This window comes from Opisthocomus hoazin, chromosome 3 (genome assembly GCF_030867145.1).
Source record: "Opisthocomus hoazin isolate bOpiHoa1 chromosome 3, bOpiHoa1.hap1, whole genome shotgun sequence".
NCBI classification, from domain to species: domain Eukaryota; kingdom Metazoa; phylum Chordata; class Aves; order Opisthocomiformes; family Opisthocomidae; genus Opisthocomus; species Opisthocomus hoazin.
In genome coordinates this window covers 80,338,581-80,361,919 of record NC_134416.1, presented here as the reverse complement: position 1 = coordinate 80,361,919, position 23,339 = coordinate 80,338,581, and the positions used below count along the sequence as shown (strand labels likewise).

General features: G+C 42.2%; 1 protein-coding gene across 4 annotated transcripts in view; it reads right to left on the bottom strand.

Moving 5' to 3' along the window:
- Nucleotides 1–617: 617 nt before the first annotated feature.
- Nucleotides 618–23,339, bottom strand: part of DDC (dopa decarboxylase) — an 82,842-nt gene continuing 60,120 nt past the window's right edge. For all 4 annotated transcript variants that reach the window (XM_075416758.1, XM_009941738.2, XM_075416761.1 and 1 more), the window contains 4 exons: nt 20,107–20,126; nt 19,277–19,375; nt 8,482–8,583; nt 618–4,325 (listed from right to left, as the gene is read on the bottom strand). In XM_075416758.1, the coding sequence (XP_075272873.1) occupies nt 4,110–4,325; nt 8,482–8,583; nt 19,277–19,375; nt 20,107–20,126 (437 nt within the window). In that variant the 3' untranslated portion in view covers nt 618–4,109. The remainder of the gene's footprint in view (nt 4,326–8,481; nt 8,584–19,276; nt 19,376–20,106; nt 20,127–23,339) is intronic.

Here is a 23,339-nt window from a genome sequence, read left to right as displayed (position 1 = left end):
CCGCGCAGCGCAGGGCCCGCCGCTCCGCCGCAGGCTGCCCGGGGGAGCCAGCGGAGTGGGGGACACACACACGCGGGGCTCCCCGCGGGAGAGCCGCTCGCTGGGAGGACGAACCGGTGAAGCGCGGGGCAGCTGGTTGGGGCGGCTGGGCCTCGCAGCGCGCCCGCCGGGAGTGAGGCGGGGCCCGCGGGGCTGGCGGCGCGGAGAGGCAGCAGCCGCAGCTCCGTCCCTGTTATTGGCGCTCCCGGTTCAACCCGCGCCGCTGTGCAACGGGCTCTGGATCCAGGCTTTAAAGGAACCCGGCAGCTCACAAATTGCAATTACAAACGCGCCAAGCGTCTGATTGTGTTTCCATTCATGTTCACAGAGACCCTGCGTGTGCGATGCAGGCATTATTGTTGTTTAATCTGCCCCCACCCCGCTGGTCTTCGGGCTTCTCCGTTTTATCGCTCCTGTGTCGGAGCAACCCGGGCCGACGCCTGTCTCGGCGTCCCGGCTGCTGCTGTGGGGCGGCTGCAGCCCCAGTGCCGCCCCTCGAGCGGGGCACCCTCACCGCGGCGACGGCGACAACAAAACCCCACAGCAACCACCAACGGAATCTGCTACGTCAAGGCAAGAGAAAATTAGAAATTTAATAATTATAGTGCAGTTTAGAGTATAATATATTAGCAAGACTTTCACAAATACATGTATTTTCAATATTTCACCATCAATAATAAAATATAATCTGTCAATAAGAACATACGTATTGTACTAGCACTCTGACAGTTCAAAAAAAATATGTATAGTTACGGAAAAGTCAGCTTTTTCCCCTCCTGCTCTAGTAGCGGCACTGTCTCCCTCGAGATGTGGATATTCTACTAAGGTACATTTCTGAGATTTTGTAATTACTCTTAACATCGAACAGTATTAATCGGCACAGGCTGTATTAGCTGTTGCACACAAGGCACAATAAATCCAGGTTCACGTATTGACTATTCATAAACACAGTATTTCTCACTTACAGATAAGTTGCAAAGCTACAGAACAGAAACAGCAGTTGTGTTGTTCTTTCAAAAACGTTCTTTTCGACACTTTTGTTCTTGCATTGGTTACATAGCCCAGATTTCATTTTCAGATGACCTAACATTAATACTCTGCAAAGGGGAGTGGGGAGAAGAGGGCATGAGAGACTGAATACTAAGAAGTCTTTCACCAATTACATATTCAAATCATCCCAGAATTTAAAAAAGAACTGTGAACTTCAGATTTCTGCATTGGGCTGGCCACAGGGAAATGTAGTTCCATGGGCCCCGTCACTGCTGTTCCTTAGAAGATTTACTTATATCACTTCTTTAAACACAAAAATAAGGTAACTTTTACTGCATTTATAATATTTTAAACCTAGATTATTTGCCAAAAGGAATTTTGGTATCTGGACAACAGCCTCTTCTAAAAGTGATACCCACATGCTGAAAAATGTCTAACTGAATTCCAGTTTTGGCAGCATTTTCCCACAAACGCCTAGAGGGACGTGTGTCTGATCCTGGGCCGTTGGGAACGTCTCACCCGCCCGGGTCTGGATGCGCATCCCGTCCCCGTCCCCCAGCAGTCTGAGGCGCGCACAGGCGTGCTTCACCCACCTCTGCTCCAGTTGCCTTCTAGAGGATTTCCACCAAAACCCTCATGTTCAGCCCAGTGTTGCCTTACCTATGCATTTCTTTTCCAATACTTATTAGTCAGTTTTTAATTTCAATTATAGTCACCTAAGCCCAAAGCATCTCCATTTCATTTCAGTGGAATTATCCTGGATTTCTTCTATGATAGCTTTAATCTGAGTCTGATCTCTTTTTTTTTTGCCTGGACAGACCTACTTATATAATTCACGTACAAAAAACTGGTCTGTCCCATAGAGAGGGTGTAAGTCTTTTCTGGCTCCTAGATTCTAGTGTTTTCATAATGTAAAATCTGTAAAATTGTATCAGTGTGGACCTTATTTGCTACGGAGGAACATTGTTTCCAAAGTTATGAGAACTGAATAACGTTGTTTTAAAGAAACTAATAACAGAGAAAGGAAACAACTGCCAGCATTTTCTGCTGTCTTCAGCCTACCAATCTCCTGCATTGTGCTACTACAGAAAAACCAAATTTCATATTGGTTCTGCTAAAGAGAATGATGCTATCAAAATTTCTGACACTGTAGCTGAGAGTATTGTCTTGTGGAATGCCTCAGTCACCTGCTTGAATATTACTTGGTGTTGCCAGACGAATTTGTCATCCCTTGCTTCATCTGTTACCTGTGAAATCAATTCCTTAAAGAAACAGTGACCAGCTCTTCCCCCTGGGTGGACAGCAGAGCCTTACAGAGGGAGTGTAGGCCACCACCTCCCCTTGTCGCGTAGCTGGACCCGCTGGAAATGCAGACCTTGGTCAGTTCTTCCTACCTGTGGGGATTTGTGCACATACCGTGCGCACCACTTGCACACACACGAATACTAATCGTTCCCCGGTTTGCACCGCAGAAGCAAGGTGATTAGGAATCACCAGAAAAAAACACCTGGTTCGCTCTCAGCTTCTGTAACCCCTTCTGGAAAGACAGGTCCTTCTGGTCGGGAGCAGACCGTGTGCCCAGTTCGCTGCCCCAGTGCGTGTTTCATGGTCGGCTTGCAGCTTCCCAAATGCAGGAAGCATACTTGCGAGAGACGGAAGAAGAAGGCTGAATAATTGTGCAAGTTGTTCAAGATGCTTTGGAAGTTAATATGAGCAGTAAAAGAGTAAAACAAATGTAAATGTCTAAATGAATCCTACAGATTATTTTTCTTTCAGTAGCTATTTATTTTGTTCTTATTTACGTAGAAATAACTGTCTGAAAGTTATGTTTTCAAAATGGCAGAGGTACTTTGTAAAGTCATATATTGTTTCTGACTTTAATTTCACCTGTTTACTGTTCTTGCCTTCAGCAGGATGACGCATCAATGGTTTGTGTCAAGTATACATTATCTGACTTTCTCTGAAGGTTAACTGTTTTCCAATATTTTCATAATCCATATGTCACTGTTAATGGAAGAAAACCACTGATGGGAGCACCACAGCATATGTTGGGTGTTAGTTCTCTGAATTTCTATTTTTATTGTAATTTGTTATCTTGTTTGTATTACGAAGAGTAATATTTATGCCATCACATTTCTTAGCACATTTTGTCAAGGATTTATTACACAATGAAGTAAGCAGAATTGTAGCCATAAAAAGAAATCAAAACTCTATTTCACAGAGTGTAGCTTACAGATCATTTTCAAGTAAGAGCTTGGTTAAAAATGTAGAATACCAGGTAGCACATGGCTTTTGACAAAACTCTAAAGAAGGAGCTTCTAAGAGGCCTCATGATGAATAATCAAAGTGAAAACCAATAGCCAGCATAACCTATTTGTTGAGATTTGACAAAATGGGTGTTTCAAAAGCAAACCCTTTATGAGAAAGTAGAGAATCGGCCATAAGGACAGGTAGCATTCATTTTGTGCTCACTCTCTCCTGATCTGGCTGTGTAACGAAGGAAGTGTTGAAGTGCTGCCTTCATTTATGCAAGTACTGCAGCAAGTGTGTCATGACATGACAGGGCCCCAAATCACGACAACATTTGTGCATGCCTGCTTACATATGACCTGAACAGTGTTATAACCAGGTTACTGAACTTTCCCCAACGTGGATTCTTCCTGAAGTCACAGTAATGTTAAATTAATTGGTTATAACACCTCAGAGCTTCATCTGTGAAGAAAGGAGTGGGTGTGCTAGAGGTTAATGGGGACAACGGAGGAAGCACTAACCCTTCCATTTCCATTGCCTGGTTCAATAAATGCTCTTGATTAAAAACTTGTGAGAAACGACAGCTCGAGCCACCATGGCTATGTGCATCCTGAAAACAGGCAAGACGAAACTGCAGTACAGAGAAGGAATGACTAAGGTCACAACACAACTTGCTGGCAAGGATTTTGCTACCGCAGCTGGGCTACATAACAACAGGTTTTGTATTTTTTTCCTTCATAATTTGACTTTCCCACCTGCCCCTAAAATAAAACTTGGCAGCACAGAGAAAGCCAGTTAATTACCTCCTCCCCACTTCTATTTCACTACTGTCACTGCTGGTGGTGGTTTTGCTCCCATGTTTTCAGAAGATCGGTTGCCAGCTGTGAGATGTGCTGCCAGGCAAAGTTGACGTGGGTAGATTCCACTGTGCGGGAACAAATAGCAAAACGTAGCACAAACTTCTCTCGCAGGTGGCACGGGACCAGATGAATCTTCTTGGCCTCATTTATGCTTTTAAGAAGCGCCTTGTTTAGTTCATTTGAGCCCTGAAATCATTGTAATTCAACGGATATGGTGATGAATTTCAGAAGCAAGATTGGAACATGTAAATCCCACCAAGCAGCCAAGCCCAAGTACCACCAGTAACACCCAGCCACTTTCTCATCACTCAGTGCTTTGCCATCAAAGCGTTATAAAAAGATGACGGCGCAAGAGATCATTTTTTTGCCACAAAGATTTATGGACTAACTGGGGTTTAGAAGCAGTGTTCACACTGGGACATTTGTGATAGCTGGCTGCTTTTTTGTGACCTAAGGTTGTGAACAATGTAGCTTCATATAAAAGCATTCATTATTGCATGCATTTCATTACACTTTTCTTAGATCTAATCAAATCAACACGGGAGGAATTTTTGCAATGAACTATACTAACATTTGTAAAACAAACCTTCCAGTCTTCAGTTAAGCATGGCTGCTGTGAGAGAGTTTTTGAGTATCACGATGGAAATTTCACCCTTAGTCAATAAACCGTTAAGGTAATGCATCCCTGGCAGAAGTAAGTTTTATATTATCAGTAGAAACCCTAAAAAAGTATTTGCCTCAAGTTCTATGGGAAGTGTCATCCACAGAATCCTACAGAGTGGGGGTTTTGGGGGGATTTTAGAAATGTGGTAAACTGACTCTCCCACTGGAATTAAACAGTGTTCTGCATTCCGGGAAACAAAGCTATAAATGTTAAATATCTTGCAGAAGGTCAGAGGGGCTCTACATGCATGGAGTATGGAATTCTAATGTACTTTGCTCTCCTTGTGATCAAATACGGAATGTGAGGATTTCCCTTGGAGCAGCTGGACGGTCTTAATATCAAATCCCAAAAGAAACAGGACTGCATGGAGGAGTAGTGCTTCTTTTGCAGGTTCAGCTAATGTTGACTCAATGGTTTTCCTAGTTCATGTCAATTAGCATTTGAGAATAAAACAAAAGATGTCATCGGATTTTCAAAAACAGTAGTAAATTGCTTTACACGAAAACAGTGAAAGAAGGGATTGCAAAAATACTGGGATTTTTGTCTGATACAGCAACACAGGATGAAGTGCTAGCTGTCCATCCTTGGCAGTGTTTGTTGCCCAAATTAAAGGAACCCGTCTGTCCAACTTTTATATCAGCAGACTGAGAGATGGCCTCAGCTCTGCTGGGCAGTTTGCTGTAATAGCTTAGGATATACCATGTTGATCTTGAGTGCTGTAATTTTATTCCTTGGGGAAGTATCTTAGCTGTTGTACAGCCTTTACTCTTTCTATTACACCGCTGGTAATGAGAATTGCAAGAGGTGCTAGGAGCATCTACGCTTTTACCGCAGTGTTCCCCTACTGAACACTGACGGCAGTAAAAGAGTCACAAATGGACAAATCCGTCTGTTCAGCAGCAGTGTTGTTACTGTGGTGGCACAGGTCTTCCTGAAAACATCCACATCAGAAAACACATTCTCTCAAATCTGCGCAGTTGTGACTTGCCTGCTTAGCCTTTTCCATATGAAAACAAAGCATAAGGGAGACACAGTTTCCCTTTGGCGCTGAGGATAAATGTGTTATTCTCGTGGTTATGGATCATATTAGAGTTAGAGCTGAACCCAAGGCAAAGCCTTGTTCTGACTTAGCAGAAGTTGTTAGGGAATTTGGATGAGAACCTGAAATTCATGGCTTAGCCTGAGTCTTCTAGGAGGTACTTATGCAACTCAAATGCTCCTGACTAAGAACAGGACCAACTCTGGTGTTTTGCAAGTCCCCACCCATTATGGGTCAGTCACTGGTGACAATGACATACTGCTTTCTTATCAAAGGTAATCCATCAGTCAAATGATGATCCTTGCCTTTAATATGAAATGCACAGCACTAACTTTTAGGCAGTACAAGCAGTTATATGATGTTAAGTTAATGCCCTCGGCAGGGGTGATGGGAGGGGGGAGAAAGATTTATGAGTCTTCTGTTCTACTCTCACAGCTGCACCTATGGGCTGCTGTGACACTTGAGCATCACGTCAAATTGAAGTTAGTAGCAACTAATCCTCTCCCAGAGCTTCGAGAATCCAGCAGCCAGCTCTGATTGAGTCTGTCAGCTTCAATGAGACAGTATTCTCATCCCCTTGGAGAAATTACTAGCTTGACCTGTATTCATCTGCAGACATGACAAGGAGGCCAGAAATTAGCCATTTGGCATGACACATTTGATGAAAGTTATAATATGAAAGTCATAGATTATTAGTCCATCTGCTCAACAGTGTGAAAAGTAAAAGTTTAAAAGTTACAGCTAAGCAAAAAAAAAATAAAATTTCTCAAGAACAAAAGAAGAAAAAAAATTTCATACTTTTACAGCTGTGCAGCACTACAGTTCAAGTCCCCTGTCCCTACTGTAACTACATAAAAGTTTCAAGTATCCTACTTCTAAGATGCATTTTAATACAAAGTACATAAATCACAGGAAGATCTTTCAAAGAGGCATTTAAACAACAAATAAAGCTGCAAAAATAGCTCTGCAATACTCTTCATTTAAAAGCTCGTTAGTTTTGTTTTCTTTTTTTGGACAAGGAAAGCAAGCGATGAAAACACTTGCTGTTTCAACGTTGGTTTTCAGCAGAATCACGCCTTTATTCTACAAATTGTCCAACAGTTTCTTAGCTAGGTTCTCAATATTTACATCCTATTGTAAATTGTCTTTCTCTGTAGATCTGATGTCTTCCTCTGGAGCAGCAGGGACAGGAGACCAGATGTAGATGAGCCACTGGTCTGATCAAAAGTGACAATTGCTGTGTTGCTATGCTCTATTTCACCAGGACTGTTCCTTTAAAGTAAATGTAGAGCACTGACTAACAGCTGTCTCTGGATCTGCAAAACTAGCATTTGCTTGTTCCATATGAGAGAGCAGACTAGAGCCAACATCTTGTTATTGAGCAATAAAAGCCACAGAACCTACTTCTCAAAATCTTTAAAACGCTCTTGTTAGGGAAGAAATTATATTCATGTTTCCACTTACTGGAAAAACTGTACATTCTGTAATCTATCTGATCCCCTAGCAACAGATCATTTTTCTTCTCTTTTAAACAACATAAATTCAAGCAAAACCATTTTCCTGTTCCAGAGGAATTCACCATTACCTTGTTGTTAAAGATTCGTTAGCTCCTTTAGCCAACTGCATCAAACTCGGGTAGCTGGGGCAACTGAATGACTGAGAAAAGAACTTGTGCAAAGTAGTAATACCCAGAGGGAGCCAAGATGTGTGTGTGAGGCTTCAGAAAAGCTGCAAGCTGCTTTAGGTATCACGTGAACTAGAAAACGCCAGTGCTGTTATTATTATTGCTTGGTGTGCAGATTCAGTGCCACAATCTAACCCTTTACAGAGGCTTTAGTCCAAGCTCCTCTATTAAATGAGTTCTTTACCTAAAACAAGACATTGATCCCCTTGTAAAGTCTGATTAAACAAGGGGATCCTCCCAGCTACAGCAGCTTTGATGCCCTGAGTGCAGCGTGAGTTTTCTAGTTTCTGTCGGGCAAGGTCTCTACATCAATGAACTTGGTACTTGCAGAGACTGTGGGGAATGAAAGGCCAAGAGGGGCAAAATGGTCACATTGAGCAAAGAAAGGAGACCAGGGCCAAGGGCAGTTGGGAAGCTGGCCTCCTATACAACCTGTTCTTACTCATATCTTGCTCCAGTTTGCCCAGTAATGAAAATGCATTCTTTAAAGAAAACAACAAAAAAGTTTACTATTCTAATCTTCATACATAAATATGTATATAAAATTGTATATTAAATATACACACATATAAGATTAAGTTGACAAGAAACAGATAATAAACACACACATCACATCATATATAAATGTCTAGAAAAATATATTAAAACAATCATCTTCATCAAAGCCCATCAAACACAGAATATAACAGTAAATTTTGTATGACCGGATAGACTAAGACCATTTGTTGACCCTGACTGTATACTTCCATACACTAGTATGCTTGAATTTCTCGTAAGCATTCGACTAAGTTTTAACAACATTGTTTCTTTCTTTAATCATCTGCTTTAATCTACATGAACTCCCACTGCTTTCCTTAAAAAATGATCATTTTAACTACAAAGACTATATTCTATTGCAGGTTATTATACTGCTATAAAACATGACAGCAGAAAAAGGAGGCCTTAGCTGCCTTACCTTCAGCCGAAAACAGACTAGTCCCAAGACAACCTCAGCACAGATCTCAAATCTTGCATCCTGAAGGACTAAATGTTCAAACTGATGCGACAGCCTGACGTGCTGAGAAGAGAAAGATGGTATCTGTGTTGTATGAATTTGATTCATCAAGAGAAAAGGTGTGTTAAATTGTTTCCATCCCACATCTTTTTACTCAGTTGCCTCTTCTGATATGTGATAATGTTCACATATCGCCATCTGTTTATGTTAAATCGCATCCCATTTATGACTTTCAGAGACCATCTTGAGCCGTTACTGTATTAGCTGCTCAGTCTATCTTAGGCAATACTAGTCTGTTTCTTAATGAAACATTTTAGCACAGTTTTATAACCATCATGATACCAGATTAATAGTAAATAATTGTAATAAGTCTTTTTTAGGTTTTCTACCACTCTCAGTTTTGCTTTAGAATGGCTAAAGAGTCCAAAACTTATTGTGGGGAAAGGGGGGGATGCACAGACCTATGGAGAGAAAATGGTCACAATTCCAGTGCTAAATAAGCTGGAAATATACACTTTTTAGAAGAGTTCACTTAACAGGAGAGGAACTGTGAAGAAGGGCAGAACTTGCTCACTCTTCTGACCTGGGTGCTCAGGTTCAGTTGAAGAGAAAGGTGATGGCAGTATAATCAGGAAAATGGATAGCAAGCCTCAGCCAACCTGTTTAAAAGTTACTGGGGAAAAAAGAGTGACATTGGACACCACGCCAGAGCAATTCTTTTGAAGCGTAGGAAAGCAGTGCTCTTCCAAAATCAAACAAATAGGAAAAATACCAACAGGCATACTAACAACCAGCTGGGAAGTCTTAACATTGGGCAGTGATGCTTGCATACTCATACCACATTTCACTATCTCACAAACAGAAAATGAATTCAAAACACTTGGTGAAAAAGAACCCATATCCTCATCAGGTACCTGCAGTACCTGATCCAGTCCCCCTCTCACTGGCTATCATCAGCTTAGCACTCACTACCCTAAAAAAAAAAAAAAAGACAGCAGCAACTGCTATTACAATTACAGTTTGTATTCATGCAATATCCAGTCTGCACTAAAAATTATCAGCAACATCTAAAACAATGTTTAAAAGTTCCTTCACTTTTATGTATTTATGATTGCAAATAATTTTATTAAAATAAAGAACTAACTCCATGTCTTTTCCTTCCTTTGCACGTTGCCTTTTTGCAGGTTCAAACACAGATATCAAACAAAAAGGAAACATTTCACTTTGGACCCAGGTTAGACGTGGAATGTTTCGTCTCACGGGAACTTCTTCCAAAAGGCCAAGAACAAGGCAAAACAGAAATTACAGAAAAGAAAAGGAAAAAAAAAAAAAAAGAAAACACATTTTGCAATCTTAATCATAGCTTTCTGATGTTTGTTTATTTCTTAAAATAGAAAAACATTGTTTATATTGAATCAAAACATTGATTCAAAACCTTCATATTGGGCATACTGGTACCCTGTGCCACCAGCCAATCTTGCTGTTGTTCCCACTTCCTCTGGTGTTTGTTACATCCTTTATCATCCCTCTCTAAAATTAGCCCGAAAGCTCTTTCAGTCAGGAATGAGAGCAATTAAACGCCCAATCCTTTCCAAGGCATTTGAATGTTCTGCTAATATAAACAGCATGAGTTTACAGCTATGAAAATTGACCAGAAGTATGTGTATATATCCAGATAATTGTATGCAGAAGTGCATGGAAATCATATGTGAAATATGCACACATGCTGTAATGATCTTTTACTGTCTCCTCCTCTGCTCCTGTTCTGCTGCCTCACCCAAACTGGTGTCTGTTACATGGCTCAGCAAAACATCACACTGCATATACTAGGTCTTGGAAATCAAAGTCATAACAAAACTTGTGTTCAATGAGGTGAGAATTTCACAGCTGTTCAGCTGACTGTAATCATCAACTGAATTTAATCAAAATTTACCTGGGTAAGAACTGAATAAAACAAAAATTTATGATTTGGCTTACAATCGAGTAGTTTGTACAAGAAACCTCTGGACCCATGACGTACATGGTATCTATGTCTCTTTATTTAAGTCTCCTTCTTTGCATTAAAGGGTTTTTCAGGAATTGCAAGGCAATAAAAGCAAGAGGAAACAGTGAATATTCAGTAAAACGCAAATCAAAATTCTGGAAGTATTTTGTATTCATGCCTGGATGCAAGTACCTTTAGCCATAGCGAGCCTTAACAAGTAGCAATAATTTGTAAAGCCACGGGGGGGCACCAAGTGTTTTAGATTTTACAGAACTGGACGGCGAGAAAGTGGAGATTTAACTGAAGTTTCACCTGTACAGCTTTGCTTAACACAGTTACCCAAGGCCCTGCACCTTTGAACCAGAAGCTATTAACCTGTATTGCTTTTACAAAGACTGTTGCAGCCAAGCATAATTAAACCAATAAAGTTAAACGTTATTAAGTCTGGAAGTTCAAACTCTGTGAAACCAAAGGGCTCTTAGGTATCACACCTGCCTCTGCAAGCCCACGATCTGTACCCACACTCTGGACGTGGGCATGGCAAGAACTCACAGGAGGACACGTGGCTTTAGTGCTTCAGCTTTTCCAGACAGGCAGGTAAATAAAGAAAATAAAGTCCTGCTTGGAGAACCACAGGCACTGAAACTAAGCAAAGGAGAGGTAAAAACTGACAGGCTGTTCTCAGTTTCCTGATGAATGTGTACATATCAAGCCTGACCTATGCATATTTTCACCCTCCAAATGCTTTTGATTTTGACATTCTGCCATGTGGTGTCCCTAGCATCATTAACTTAAAGTTGATGTTCTGTCATCGTTTAACACGGCACGGCAACTTAGCACCAGACAGCCCCTCGCTCACCCCTCCCCTTCCCTCCCAGCAGGATGGGGGGGAGAATGGGCAAAAGGGAAAACTTGTGGGTTGAGATAAAGACAGTTTAATAAGACAACGAAAGAAATGCTAACAACAATAATAACACTACTAGTAATAGTAATGATAATAATGAATATGCAAAACCAACCCTATACAATACCGTTTTCGCACTGCCTGATGACCAGTTCGCAGCCAGTCCCCCAGCAGCGACCGCTGCAACCTGGAATTCGTGGATTTTGCGAACTGCACAAAACTCCCGAAAGAGACCGAATTCCCGGAAAAGAGAGGATTCAAACTCACGGAAGAGAGAAGTTTCCTGCCCCCTGGCCAACCCCTATTTATAAACTGAGCAGGATGTCTACTGTGTGGCAAATTTCCCCTGGCCAGTTTGGCTGTCTGTCTGGCTGTGCTCCCTCCCACCTCCTGCACACCTGCTCGTTAACTGAATAGGAGAAACTGGAAAAGTCCTTGATGTCGTAGCAACATGTGACAACATCAGTGTTATCAACATTCTTCTCCTACTAAATCCAAACCACAGCAGCTACTGGGAGGAAAATTAACTCTATCCCAGCCAAAACCAGGACAAGTTTAAATATTATTTAACCTTTAAAATTATTTAATGCTGTTAAAAACAGTATTAAATAATGTTTTTTATGTTAATAAACATAAAAATTAAAAGTGGATGTGCACTAACCAATTCACATACTGGTTCTAGCAGTATCATTTGGGCAATCCCTTTATCAAGTGGGTTCCCGAAATGGAATCACGTGGACTGCATTAGTGGCCAGAAAAGTCTTGGTACGTAGGAACAGAATACCCGTCCTTTCTCTTTACAGATTGAAGAAAAGAAGTTTGTAAGGAGTTTTTGTGTATGACTATCTACCTCTGGTAAATAACCATTGTTCTTCTGCAGTGAGAAGGGAAAAAAGAAAGGGACCTAATTCATTTGGTTATTCAGGATTAAGGGAAATGTCTTATGTAATCACTAATGGGAGCAGTAAACTTGCGAGGCATTAAGATGTGGCCCCTATTTAAAACAAACTGCATCTGTGTATCTATATGTGTGAACAGAAGTATAAATATAAATAAATATAATTTAAAAGTACAAGTATAAAGGCTGCTGCATTGAGGTGTTTAACCTGAATTTTGATTGTTGGGCAAAGCCTTCAAGAACTAAAATAGTTTTTGACTGAAGGGAGCTTTTCTAAAGCATCAGAGTACATCAGTGTGTACATGCGAATAACCATACCTGCCTAGCCATGACCACTTCATACTTTTCCTCCTATGGATTTCACCTCTCTGCCTGCCTTAGCTTGCATCCCACTACACTCTGAAGGAAAACGCTGTCAAGAGAGTCTTCTCAACAGCCACTTGGACTGTGCCACTCCCTAGTTGAAATGCTGAAATCTCTGGCATTGCTATTCTGTAGAGTTACAGTTTCGTGGTCTCCGCTGTGAATTTTTAATGGAATTCATTATCCTTAGTGAAGAAAGAAGGATGCGGTACAGTGATTTCTTCTGGTCCCATGGAGGATTCATCTAAGTCCAAATCTTTGTGGGGTTCACTTACAAACACATTACTGCTACATTTCTCAAACGACTTCTGAGCTCTTTGAGAGGACTTAAACCGACAGAGAAGTAATACATGGTCAAGCAGCTTGCAAATGGGCCATTTACAAACAGGCCACTTGGGTTTCACATTTATGCTGACTCTGAGTGCTTGGAATTTGTCCAGAAGACTGTTATTGTTGCTGTTTTTGCCTCTTTGTACATGTCCTCTGCGGCCTTGGGACTTACCTCCAAAATTTGTATTTTTCTCTCCCCACATCCTTCAGACATGACTTTCCTCCCCCTTTACCACTGCTTTAAAACCTATACTTTGCATAGGTTAATATTACATGTTGTGTGGGAAAGGAGTGCAAAACTGGAAGGCTTGGGAAACAAAAGAAGTTACTATATCTAAACCGAAGTCACACATTCTCATCTCCCAGGAATATTTTAGTTCCTAAATGCCTTCCTTGGAACAAGAAAATGCCAGGTTGCAGTGGTTATCTAGCCATTTTGATGCAGACTTTAAGGCTGCAAAGATAATAAACATCTTTTTCTTAAAATAATTCTCCTAATGAAAGAGAAAAACAACCTAAAGAAAAAAAAAAAAAAGGAAAAAAGAGACAAATAGGGTTTTTTTGGCGGTTTACATCCAGAAAAAGAGAAAAGTTTGTTAACAGGGCTGCGGATATCTTTGGTCTTCCATACAGAAGCTTGCTAATCACACAGCGAACAGGGTGGCTTCTTAAGGATACGCAGGGTTTTTTCTCTCTTTATTAAGTCAGAAGCTCATCACTGTTGAACATCTCAAATCACCTTGTAAGTAACACCTGGCTGCACAAAAGAAGCCTGACTAGAAGTCTATAAATACTGGATAAATCTTCCTACTGTTTTCTGTGACTTAGGAGCTGAAGTGTCTTTTTTTCTTCTAGGCAATCACAGCATCTGTGCTGGGATTTGTATGAACTCGGCAAGGAACTGAAACCCCGGGTCCCAAATCTCCAAGCAGGGCCCAGCCCTGCGTCTGAACGGGCATGCCTTGGCTGCTACTGGACAGCATGAACAGCAATGACATGCCCTACACACAGATCATGTTGACACACGAAAATGGCGTAGTGTACGACTGTACGCTACTTCCCAAGCACAGGCACCGGCTTGCCCAGGCTCCAGCCCTAGGAGCTGTTCCAAACCTCTGCTCAGACCAGCAAGGAGAGGTGGGGGAGTTGCTCTATATGTGAGGGAGCAACTGGAATGCATTGAGCTTGGCCTGGGGGGCAAGTGAAGAAGGAGTTGAAAGCTTGTGGGTTAGAATTAAGGGACAGGCTCATACAGGTGACATTACGGTGGGAGTATACTATAGGCCACCTGACCAGGAGGAGGAGGTTGATGAGGCCTTCTACAGGCAGCTGCAAGCAGCCTCACAGTCACAGGCCCTGGTTCTCATGGGGGACTTCAACCACCCTGACATCAGCTGGGAAGACCATACAGCTAGGCAGGCGCAATCCAGGAGGTTCCTACAGAGCATCGATGATAACTTTCTGATGCAAGTGGTGGAGGAACCAACAAGGAAAGGCGCGCTGCTGGACCTCGTGTTAGCAAACAAGGAGGGACTGGTGGAGGACGTGAAGGTTGGAGGTAGACTCGGCTGCAGTGACCATGAAATGGTCGAGTTCAGGATCCTGCGTGGAGGAAGCAGGGCGATAAGCAGGATCAAAACCCTGGACCTCAGGAGGGCTGACTTTGCCCTCTTCAAGGAGCTACTGGGAGGAATCCCGTGGGCCAGGGCTCTCGAAGGCAGGGGGGTCCATGAGTGCTGGTCGCTTTTTAAACAACACTTCTTCCATGCACAGGAGCAATGCATCCCCCTGAGAAAGAAATCGAGCAAAGGAGGCAGGAGACCTGCATGGTTAAACAAGGAGCTTCTAGCGGAGATCAGGCAGAAGAGAAAGGTGCATAGAATGTGGAAAGAGGGACAGGCCACTTGGGAAGAGTACAGAAACGTAGTGAGAGCATGCAGGGATGCGACGAGGAAGGCCAAGGCTCACCTGGAATTGAAGCTGGCAAGGGATGTCAAAAACAACAAGAAGGGCATCTTCAACTACATCAGCAGCAAAAGGAAGGCTAGGGACAATGTGGGGCCGCTGCTGAATGAGGAGGGTGTCCTGGTGACGGAGGATGCGGAGAAGGCAGAGCTAATGAATGCCTTCTTTGCTTCAGTCTTCAGTGCTAAGACTGGCCCTCAGGAATCCCAGGCCCCGGAGGGAAGAGATGAAGCCTACAAAGAGAACGACTTTCCCTTGGTCGAGAAGGACTGTGTGAGGGATCGCTTAAGCGATCTGGATGTCCACAAATCCATGGGCCCCGATGGAATGCACCCACGAGTGCTGAGGGAGCTGGCGGATGTCATTGCTGAGCCACTCTCCATCATCTTTGAGAGGTCCTGGAGGACAGGAGACGTGCCCGAGGACTGGAGAAAGGCCAATGTCACTCCAATCTTCAAAAAGGGCAAGAAGGAGGACCCAGGGAACTACAGGCCGCTCAGCCTCACCTCCATCCCGGGAAAGGTGATGGAGCAGCTTGTCCTGGAGGCCATCATCAAGCAAGTGGAAGAAAAGAAGGTTATCAGGAGTAGTCAGCATGGATTCACCAAGGGGAAATCATGCCTGACCAGTCTGATAGCTTTCTACGATGACATGACTGGCTGGGTAGACGAAGGGAGAGCCGTGGATGTTATCTACCTTGACTTCAGCAAGGCTTTCGACACAGTCTCCCATGATATCCTCCTGGGGAAGCTGAGGAAGTGTGGGCTGGATGAGTGGTCGGTGAAGTGGATAGAGAACTGGCTGAATGGCAGAACTCAGAGGGTTGTCATCAGCGGCGCTGAGTCTAGTTGGAGGCTGGTGACAAGTGGTGTCCCTCAGGGGTCAGTACTGGGCCCAGTCTTGTTTAACTTCTTCATCAACGACCTGGATGAAGAGTTAGAATGTACCCTCAGCAAGTTTGCTGATGACACCAAACTGGGAGGTGTGGTAGATACACCGGAAGGCTGTGCTGCCATTCAGCGTGACCTGGATAGGCTGGAAAGCTGGGCAGAGAGGAACCTGATGAGGTTCAACAAGGGCAAGTGCAGGGTCCTGCACCTGGGGAGGAACAACCTCATGCACCAGTACAGGCTTGGGGTGGACCTGCTGGAGAGCAGCTCTGCGGAGAGGGACCTGGGTGTCCTGGTGGACGACAGGTTAACCATGAGCCAGCAGTGTGCCCTGGCTGCCAAGAAAGCCAATGGGATCCTGGGGTGCATCAAGAAGAGTGTGGCCAGCAGGACGAGGGAGGTTCTCCTTCCCCTCTACACTGCCCTGGTGAGGCCTCATCTGGAGTACTGTGTCCAGTTCTGGGCTCCCCAGTTCAAGAAGGATGAAGAGCTACTGGAGAGAGTCCAGCGGAGGGCTACAAGGATGGTGAGGGGACTGGAGCATCTCCACTACGAGGAGAGGTTGAGGGAACTGGGCTTGTTCAGCCTGAAGAAGAGAAGGCTGCGAGGGGTCCTTATAAATGCCTACAAATATCTGAAGGGTGGGTGTCAGGAGGATGGGGCCAAGCTCTTTTCAGTGGTGCCCAGTGACAGGACAAGGGGCAATGGGCACAAACTGAGGCACAGGAAGTTCCGTCTGAACATGAGGAGGAACTTCTTCCCTCTGAGGGTGACGGAGCACTGGAACAGGCTGCCCAGGGAGGTTGTGGAGTCTCCTTCTCTGGAGATATTCAAGACCCGCCTGGACAAGGTCCTGTGCAGCTTGCTGTAGGTGACCCTGCTTCGGCAGGAGGGTTGGACTAGATGAGACCCCACAGAGGTCCCTTCCAACCCCTACTATTCTGTGATTCTGTGATTCTTCTGCCTGTGTGCCTGGCCCCTTCCCTGGGGCACCGCCTCCGTAACACAGCAGAGAGAGGGAACTCCTTCTCGCTTCCCCAGCCCCAGCCATGCCGCTTTTCTCTTCAAGGCAGCAACACCTGCTTCTGCCACTGCTCCTAGGTCTCTGCTCATTCTGCCTACGTCCATTCTGTGACCCATTGTAATAAATGCAGCTTCAGAAATAATTCTGGCAACTACAGGGCTTCTATTTAAAACATACTTAGAAGTCCCAAGATACAGTACCAGCTATTCTCTTCAAGGACTGCCTTTGCCAGCAATGGGACTATAAAAGCTCTTTTCTGCAAGACGCTACAACACATTTAAAAGAAAACAACTTTTCAAGGCCAAGCACTGGGACAAGCAATGTTAAAGCGAAGTTAACAAGTGAAGTTAATTTCCAAATTATTTTTTGTTCAGAAACTTGTCTATAGGTTTGAAAACATAAACTGGCGTCAGGCTGGTTTACACACTTCATTACTACACTACCAAAAGAAAAGTCATCACAATAAATCTGGAACTAAGGACAATTCCTGAGAAGGGAGTAAAATGGACAAGATACGAAAGACATTTTAATATGTTATTTTGCATCTACTGACATAACTTTGCCAACATGTCTGCAAACTCTTAAATACTGCTGGAGGAGGGAGCAAATGAAATGTAATTATTTCTTGAAATCTAAGTTCAACAGAGAACTACTGGAGATAGAAAGGACCTTTTTTTAAAGCTTTTTTGGAACCCATTGCATTTAGTCATCACTCATCTGGGGGAGCGAGGAGAAAGGAAGTTAATGGTTCCAGTCTGACAGATGTATACAGTGACCAAAATTCCATACTTATTTACCCCTCTTGCTCCTTTAAGGTTGCAAACATAAGGTCATAACTTATTTTTCTCTGTACACCAGGGAACACTTCAGTCCTTAATGAAATATTAAACATACACACTCAATTCAACAAGCTTTTGGAAAAAAAGGGAAGATATTAAGAGTTTTACTTTGTAGTCAGTATCTTTAAGAAAAGATTGATTTGCTTAGCCTTCCTCAAATGTATTATCACAGAAAGTATTAAAAGAAAGGTCTTCAGCTATGATTATAGGAAGACAAAGGCTTTTTGGCTGGACAGCCAGAGAAATGTCTGGGAGACAGGGAAAGAGGGAACCTGCTGAATGTAAATACTGACCTGTGGAAATCAGCCTGATAAAAGGCCATGTAATTAATACAGTGTTTCCAACCCTTTATTTTCCCAGTGAAAGATTTAGCCCTCCTTAAAAACTTGGCATCATATTACATTAACTGCAGTCTCCAGAAACCTAACCTGAGAGAGAAATCCACTAGAAATGGTAACAGTAGCCAAGTAAAGTGGTAACAACTTTTGTATCCATTTTTCATCAGGAGGGCAGGTATCAGACTGCCACAAGGATGACAGAACACCAGGATTGCCACTGTTGTCAAAATTTATTTCTGAAAACCTCGTTAAGGATAAAAATCCAATTCAGATATCTGTATAGTCAGTTGAAAATTATAGTGTGATAAAAATGAGAAGCAAAGAGGGTACCCTCCATCTCAGAACCTCTTCAAATCGAAGGAGACTTCCTCATGCAACAGTTTTACAACAGTGGAAAAAGCCTTTCATAGGAATTAATCTGTTTACTACCACAACAGAAAGGAATGTGTGTCTGCAGAGAGTTTGGTATACTAGACCAGACTCTTAGCTAATGGATATTTTTGTAAATATTTAGGGCCGAGTCATGGATTTCCCCTCACTGCAAGTTTCCCTAGACTTCATAAAGATGAAAGGTATGCTTGAATTCGACTTTACTGCTACAGAGGAAGTATAGATATAATTTAGACTGGCACCAGGTGTGGTTTTTAGTGATAAAAAACCCTCTTCTTTTTAGATCAAGAATAAACTTAGTGCTTATTCATAACAATGTTAACAAATGTAAATTGTACACATACTTTTTTTTTAAAAAAGGCGGATTTTAAACAGGAAACAAAGAAACAGCAGAGGCAGACATGCCCAGTAAGTTACTGTATCATAAATGCAGCCCAACAACCTTAATCATCACCTAAACATCCTATGAATGTATGCATATTAATAAAATAAAGTAGTCATGAATAAACATGTTTTCCCCCAATAAAACCATTGAAGTATTGTGGCTTAATTTCAGAGGAAACTATGGTCCCACATTGTAGAATTTCCAAATTCCTAGACTCATCTTCTCTAAAGTTTAACACAAACAGATGACAGTTTCGATCCTGCCACGACACAAAATTGTGATACTACATGTGGCAAAGAAGCAGTACCCCTGTGGAACCCAGCTATCCCAAACCTGTTGTCTGGGCTTTCTGTTGTGTGCAGAACTCGGGGAGGGTCGGTAGGTAGCAAGCTCATTCTCTCTTGCTGTCCCACCACAGGTTACCCATGAAAGCAAATTCCAGTCACCTTGCGGATGTGCTCCTGCAGTCCCGTCACCCCGTACATCCTCAGCACGAACCAGAGCTTCAGGGAGCGGAACCTCCTCCCCAGGGGAATTTGCCAGTGCTGCAAGCCAGGGAGAAGGAAGGGCACCCACATTAGAAGTCACCTTTTCTGTGATACTGCAGAAATTGTACATTCTACAGTGATTTTGAAGTATACCACATTGCCACATCCTACAGGCAGTTGCTAGAGGTGGGTCAAATGATAATTGAAATGTCTATTTCTGGTTAATGCCCTGGTGTGACTGTTTAATACTCAAAAGTTTCAAATGAAAATTGGGAAAGGAGATTGAAGTCAGAATGGAAGGGTCACAAGGCAAATAAAATTTTCTTTGTGCATCCTGAATTCTCCTTGAAGGCTTCGGAAAAATAAGTGTCTTACAAGCTCATGTATACTGGCTTGCTTACAGTCGTTGGGCTAGCATCTACAGGGACAGGCCCATCTTCCATTTCAAAACAACAGTGTTTCTGTTGGTTAAAGGTTAAACACAAGTGTATTTAAAAAAATATATTATTCAGTATGTTAAGAAAAGAAAATCTTTAGGACATCTCTTTCTACTGCCTAAACCTTGAGAAGTTACACATGCAAGATGACTTCTGCTTTTAGATAATTTTTTCAAAAAAATAGAGTTTAAAGTTTCAGCTTGAGGAATGTTCAAAATTTAGCAAGCTTCATCCTTCCTGCAAACCAACATAAGGTTTTCATGTTTATGATAGTAGTAGAAAGTAAAAGCTCTGGAAATATCACTGTATACAAGTAATAGTATGAATTTTTTATATTGTTGCTGTACTTACCCGATAATCTGTTACAAGGCCTGGAAGTTAAAAACAAAAATGTTCACATTGCTTCATCACAACAGCCAAAACCTACAATCAGTTTAATGCTAATGCAAAAGCTGTATCTTAGCTATCCTTTATGTTTGCTACAAACTTCAGCATCATCAGTGTAAACAGGACTACTAAATACCTAAATACCTAGTAGGGTACTTGGCAGCATGCTAAATGAAGGTGGTTGTAGTAAACTTCATTCCTTGGCTAGTCAGAATATACCACTAACAAATTCAACAGTTTTCATGAGAAGAGACACAATTTTCCTTTCTGTTGTACTTCTGATCCTGTGGAGATGATGGACTAAACACTGCGTTTATTTTTCTCTCATAAGGAAAAGAAGTTGTAGATAAAATGGCAATTACTAATTTTGTTTGAAACAGTTTGCAGAGTCCCCAAACTCACTTCATCACTCATTCTCTGCTTCTGACTACCTTTTATACTCATTTATGTGTTTGTTTCTAATTCTTCAGCATGTCTAGTCAGTGACTTGAAAATTTGATTCAGAATTGACCACTTCCTGTTTGGAGAACAGTATTCTGCATGTTTTTGTGGCTTTTCATTTGATGTAGTGAAAGTCCCTTACAAACACAGATTGCCCAAGTCAGAAAGCAAGCAGTCCAGGGAGACAAGCAGAGGGTGTTATTAGTTGTCGTTTATATGCGCACACAGAGTCAAGATGCATCTACCTTTTCTTTGAATCAGGTAATTACACTGATTTCACAGTAAAGGAAACTGTAACATGAAGCTGGACTACTTGCAGTAAGACAGTGACAGAAATTAAACTGACCTAAAATCTATAGCAATATGGAAGCATCTGCTTAGCTTTCTTATTCTGCTTTGTTATTCTGCAGTGGATTGTAAGCGTCCCAGGAGAGTGTGTACTTAAATTCCAAGGGAAAGTGCTGTCTAAGTGCTCCTGGAATGATGAACTGCAAGGTACTGTATAGAACTGTAGCTTCTGAATTTGACCAGTTTACATCACTTATGTAATTCTCCACCTTTGTATTTTCCGGGAGTAAAAAGACTATTTCCTCTGTTACAAGCTCTCTTGCCAGTGTTCTCTCATCTACACAGCCCAAACACAAGAAAAAACATGGTTCTTCTCCCTGCAACATACAGCCATTTGGTTCTTTACCCTGTTACTAGGTTATTTTCTAGATGAAAAAAACCCTGACACAACAACCATCAATTATTAACCTGTTCCTGGGCTTCAGAAAACAAATGTGGTTGTCTCAGCTCGGTAACAAGGTAATTTGTAACATTCATATTCTTCTGCATTGCAGCAGCCATTCTTGTCTGATAGCTGCAAGACTGGTAACACAGAGAGTAAAGCAACTGGTGACAGATAAATAATCCTTCGTTCCTGTAAGGGGCTACGTCTAATGATCTACAACAACACCTTTCGCAAGCTGTGAAGCAGAATGCGATCAATGATTAGTCCTTGATTACAAGGCTCAGTCTTACATCTGTATTTAACCAGGAGGAGTCACATTGTGAGAGCATATGTGGCCTTCACAACAGAGTACAAAGCTGCATTCTTCTAACACTGCCATTAGTATTTGACCTATATCCTGGGTTGCCAGGCAAGCTAGTATAATCTTCCTGGTGTGATGATGTAAATCACATAAAATTATAATTAATGGCAAAATAAAGACTTTCCCCTTGGGGGCACACATTATTGCCATGTGGTTATTAAGAGTAATTGCTCACAGATAGATTTATTTTTCCGCTCATTTAAATTCTTGAGTGAGAGATGAGCAAATTCAAAAATGCTACTTCATTTGCCTTCTAAACCTTGATGGCAATACTCAGACCTGAGACATACTCAGAAAATAAGACCCTGCATTAAACAAGTCCTATTTCCAGGAGTGCTGACATCCCGTAAACCGCACAGGGCTCAACGGGGACTGTAACAGCCTAGCACCTTTGCAGATTCAACTGTTTTTGTTGAAGGCATAAGTGCAGATTGCATTTAACAGTTTAACTAGAGGCATTTGCATTTGAAAAGTGTTGTCCAGCTCTTCGGAAAATTGATATCAAATGGGAATAGAGCTTAGAAAAATTTAGCATCACCAGAGTGCTAGTAATCAGCTGATCTGTCTGGAATCATTATGTTCAAATCACATAATATCCTATCACGGCTTCTGAAGACAAGAGGGAGGCTGAACAACTTATCCAACTGGTGAGACAAAGTTTTCAGGTCAGCTAGGTGGCCTCACTGAAAGCATCTAGTTTTAAGAAAGGTTTGATTTTCTTCTGGTGTTATTTAACCTGGGGAAAACCTAAGGCTTTTATATCAGCTCTATCAGTTGTTGCAAGGATCTACTTTGACTTTAGTTTAGGTTGTATTATTTCTCCTCAAGAGAAGTATTTTTCATGTATGTTAAATAAAAGCTAGTGATGTAAGTATATTTTCCATGACATGAATTTGTCGTTTAAAAAGGCAAAAAAAGGGTATATATTTTTTCTTTGCAATTCTAGCCTTTGAAGGGTGAACCTCAGCTCCAGAGTTACTGCATTTTCCTATTTATTGCACTGCTTGGAAATGTAGAAAAGGAAAAAAATGCAAAATTTCTACCAATTCAGGAGTAAGGCACAGAGATACGTTTTTCCTAGTGCTTTTTAGCGAATGGTGGAATTCTGGATGTTATAAATGCAAATGTCAATGAATTCATAGCCATAAGAGAGAAGAGAAAAGTTCTTAGGATACAATTCTGAACACAGATCAGCATCAGCAATTCCAGGTAAGATATGAGATAGAGTAGATAGTAAGAACAATCACATGTGATTCATCCTCTTGAGAAAGTTATGAGGGAACTTGCACCACATGTTGGCATTGCACTGCGCCTGAGGGAAATGGGGTTGTATAGTCTGGAGAAGAGGAGGCTGAGGAGGAACCACAGGTGTTGGTCTTTCCTTCCAAGTAACTAGTGACAGGATGAGAGGCAAAGGCCTCAAGTTGTGTCAGGGGAGGTTTAGATTTGATATTAGGAAAAATTTCTTCACAGAAAGAGTGGTCAGGCATTGGAACAGGCTGCCCAGGGAAGTGGTGGAGTCACCATCCCTGGAGATGTTCAAAAAATGTGTAGATGTGGCACTTCAGGACACGGTTTAGCAGGCATGGTGGTGTTGGGCTGATGGTTGGACTTGATGATCTTAGAGGTCTTTTCCAACCCATGATTCTGTGATTCTGTGAC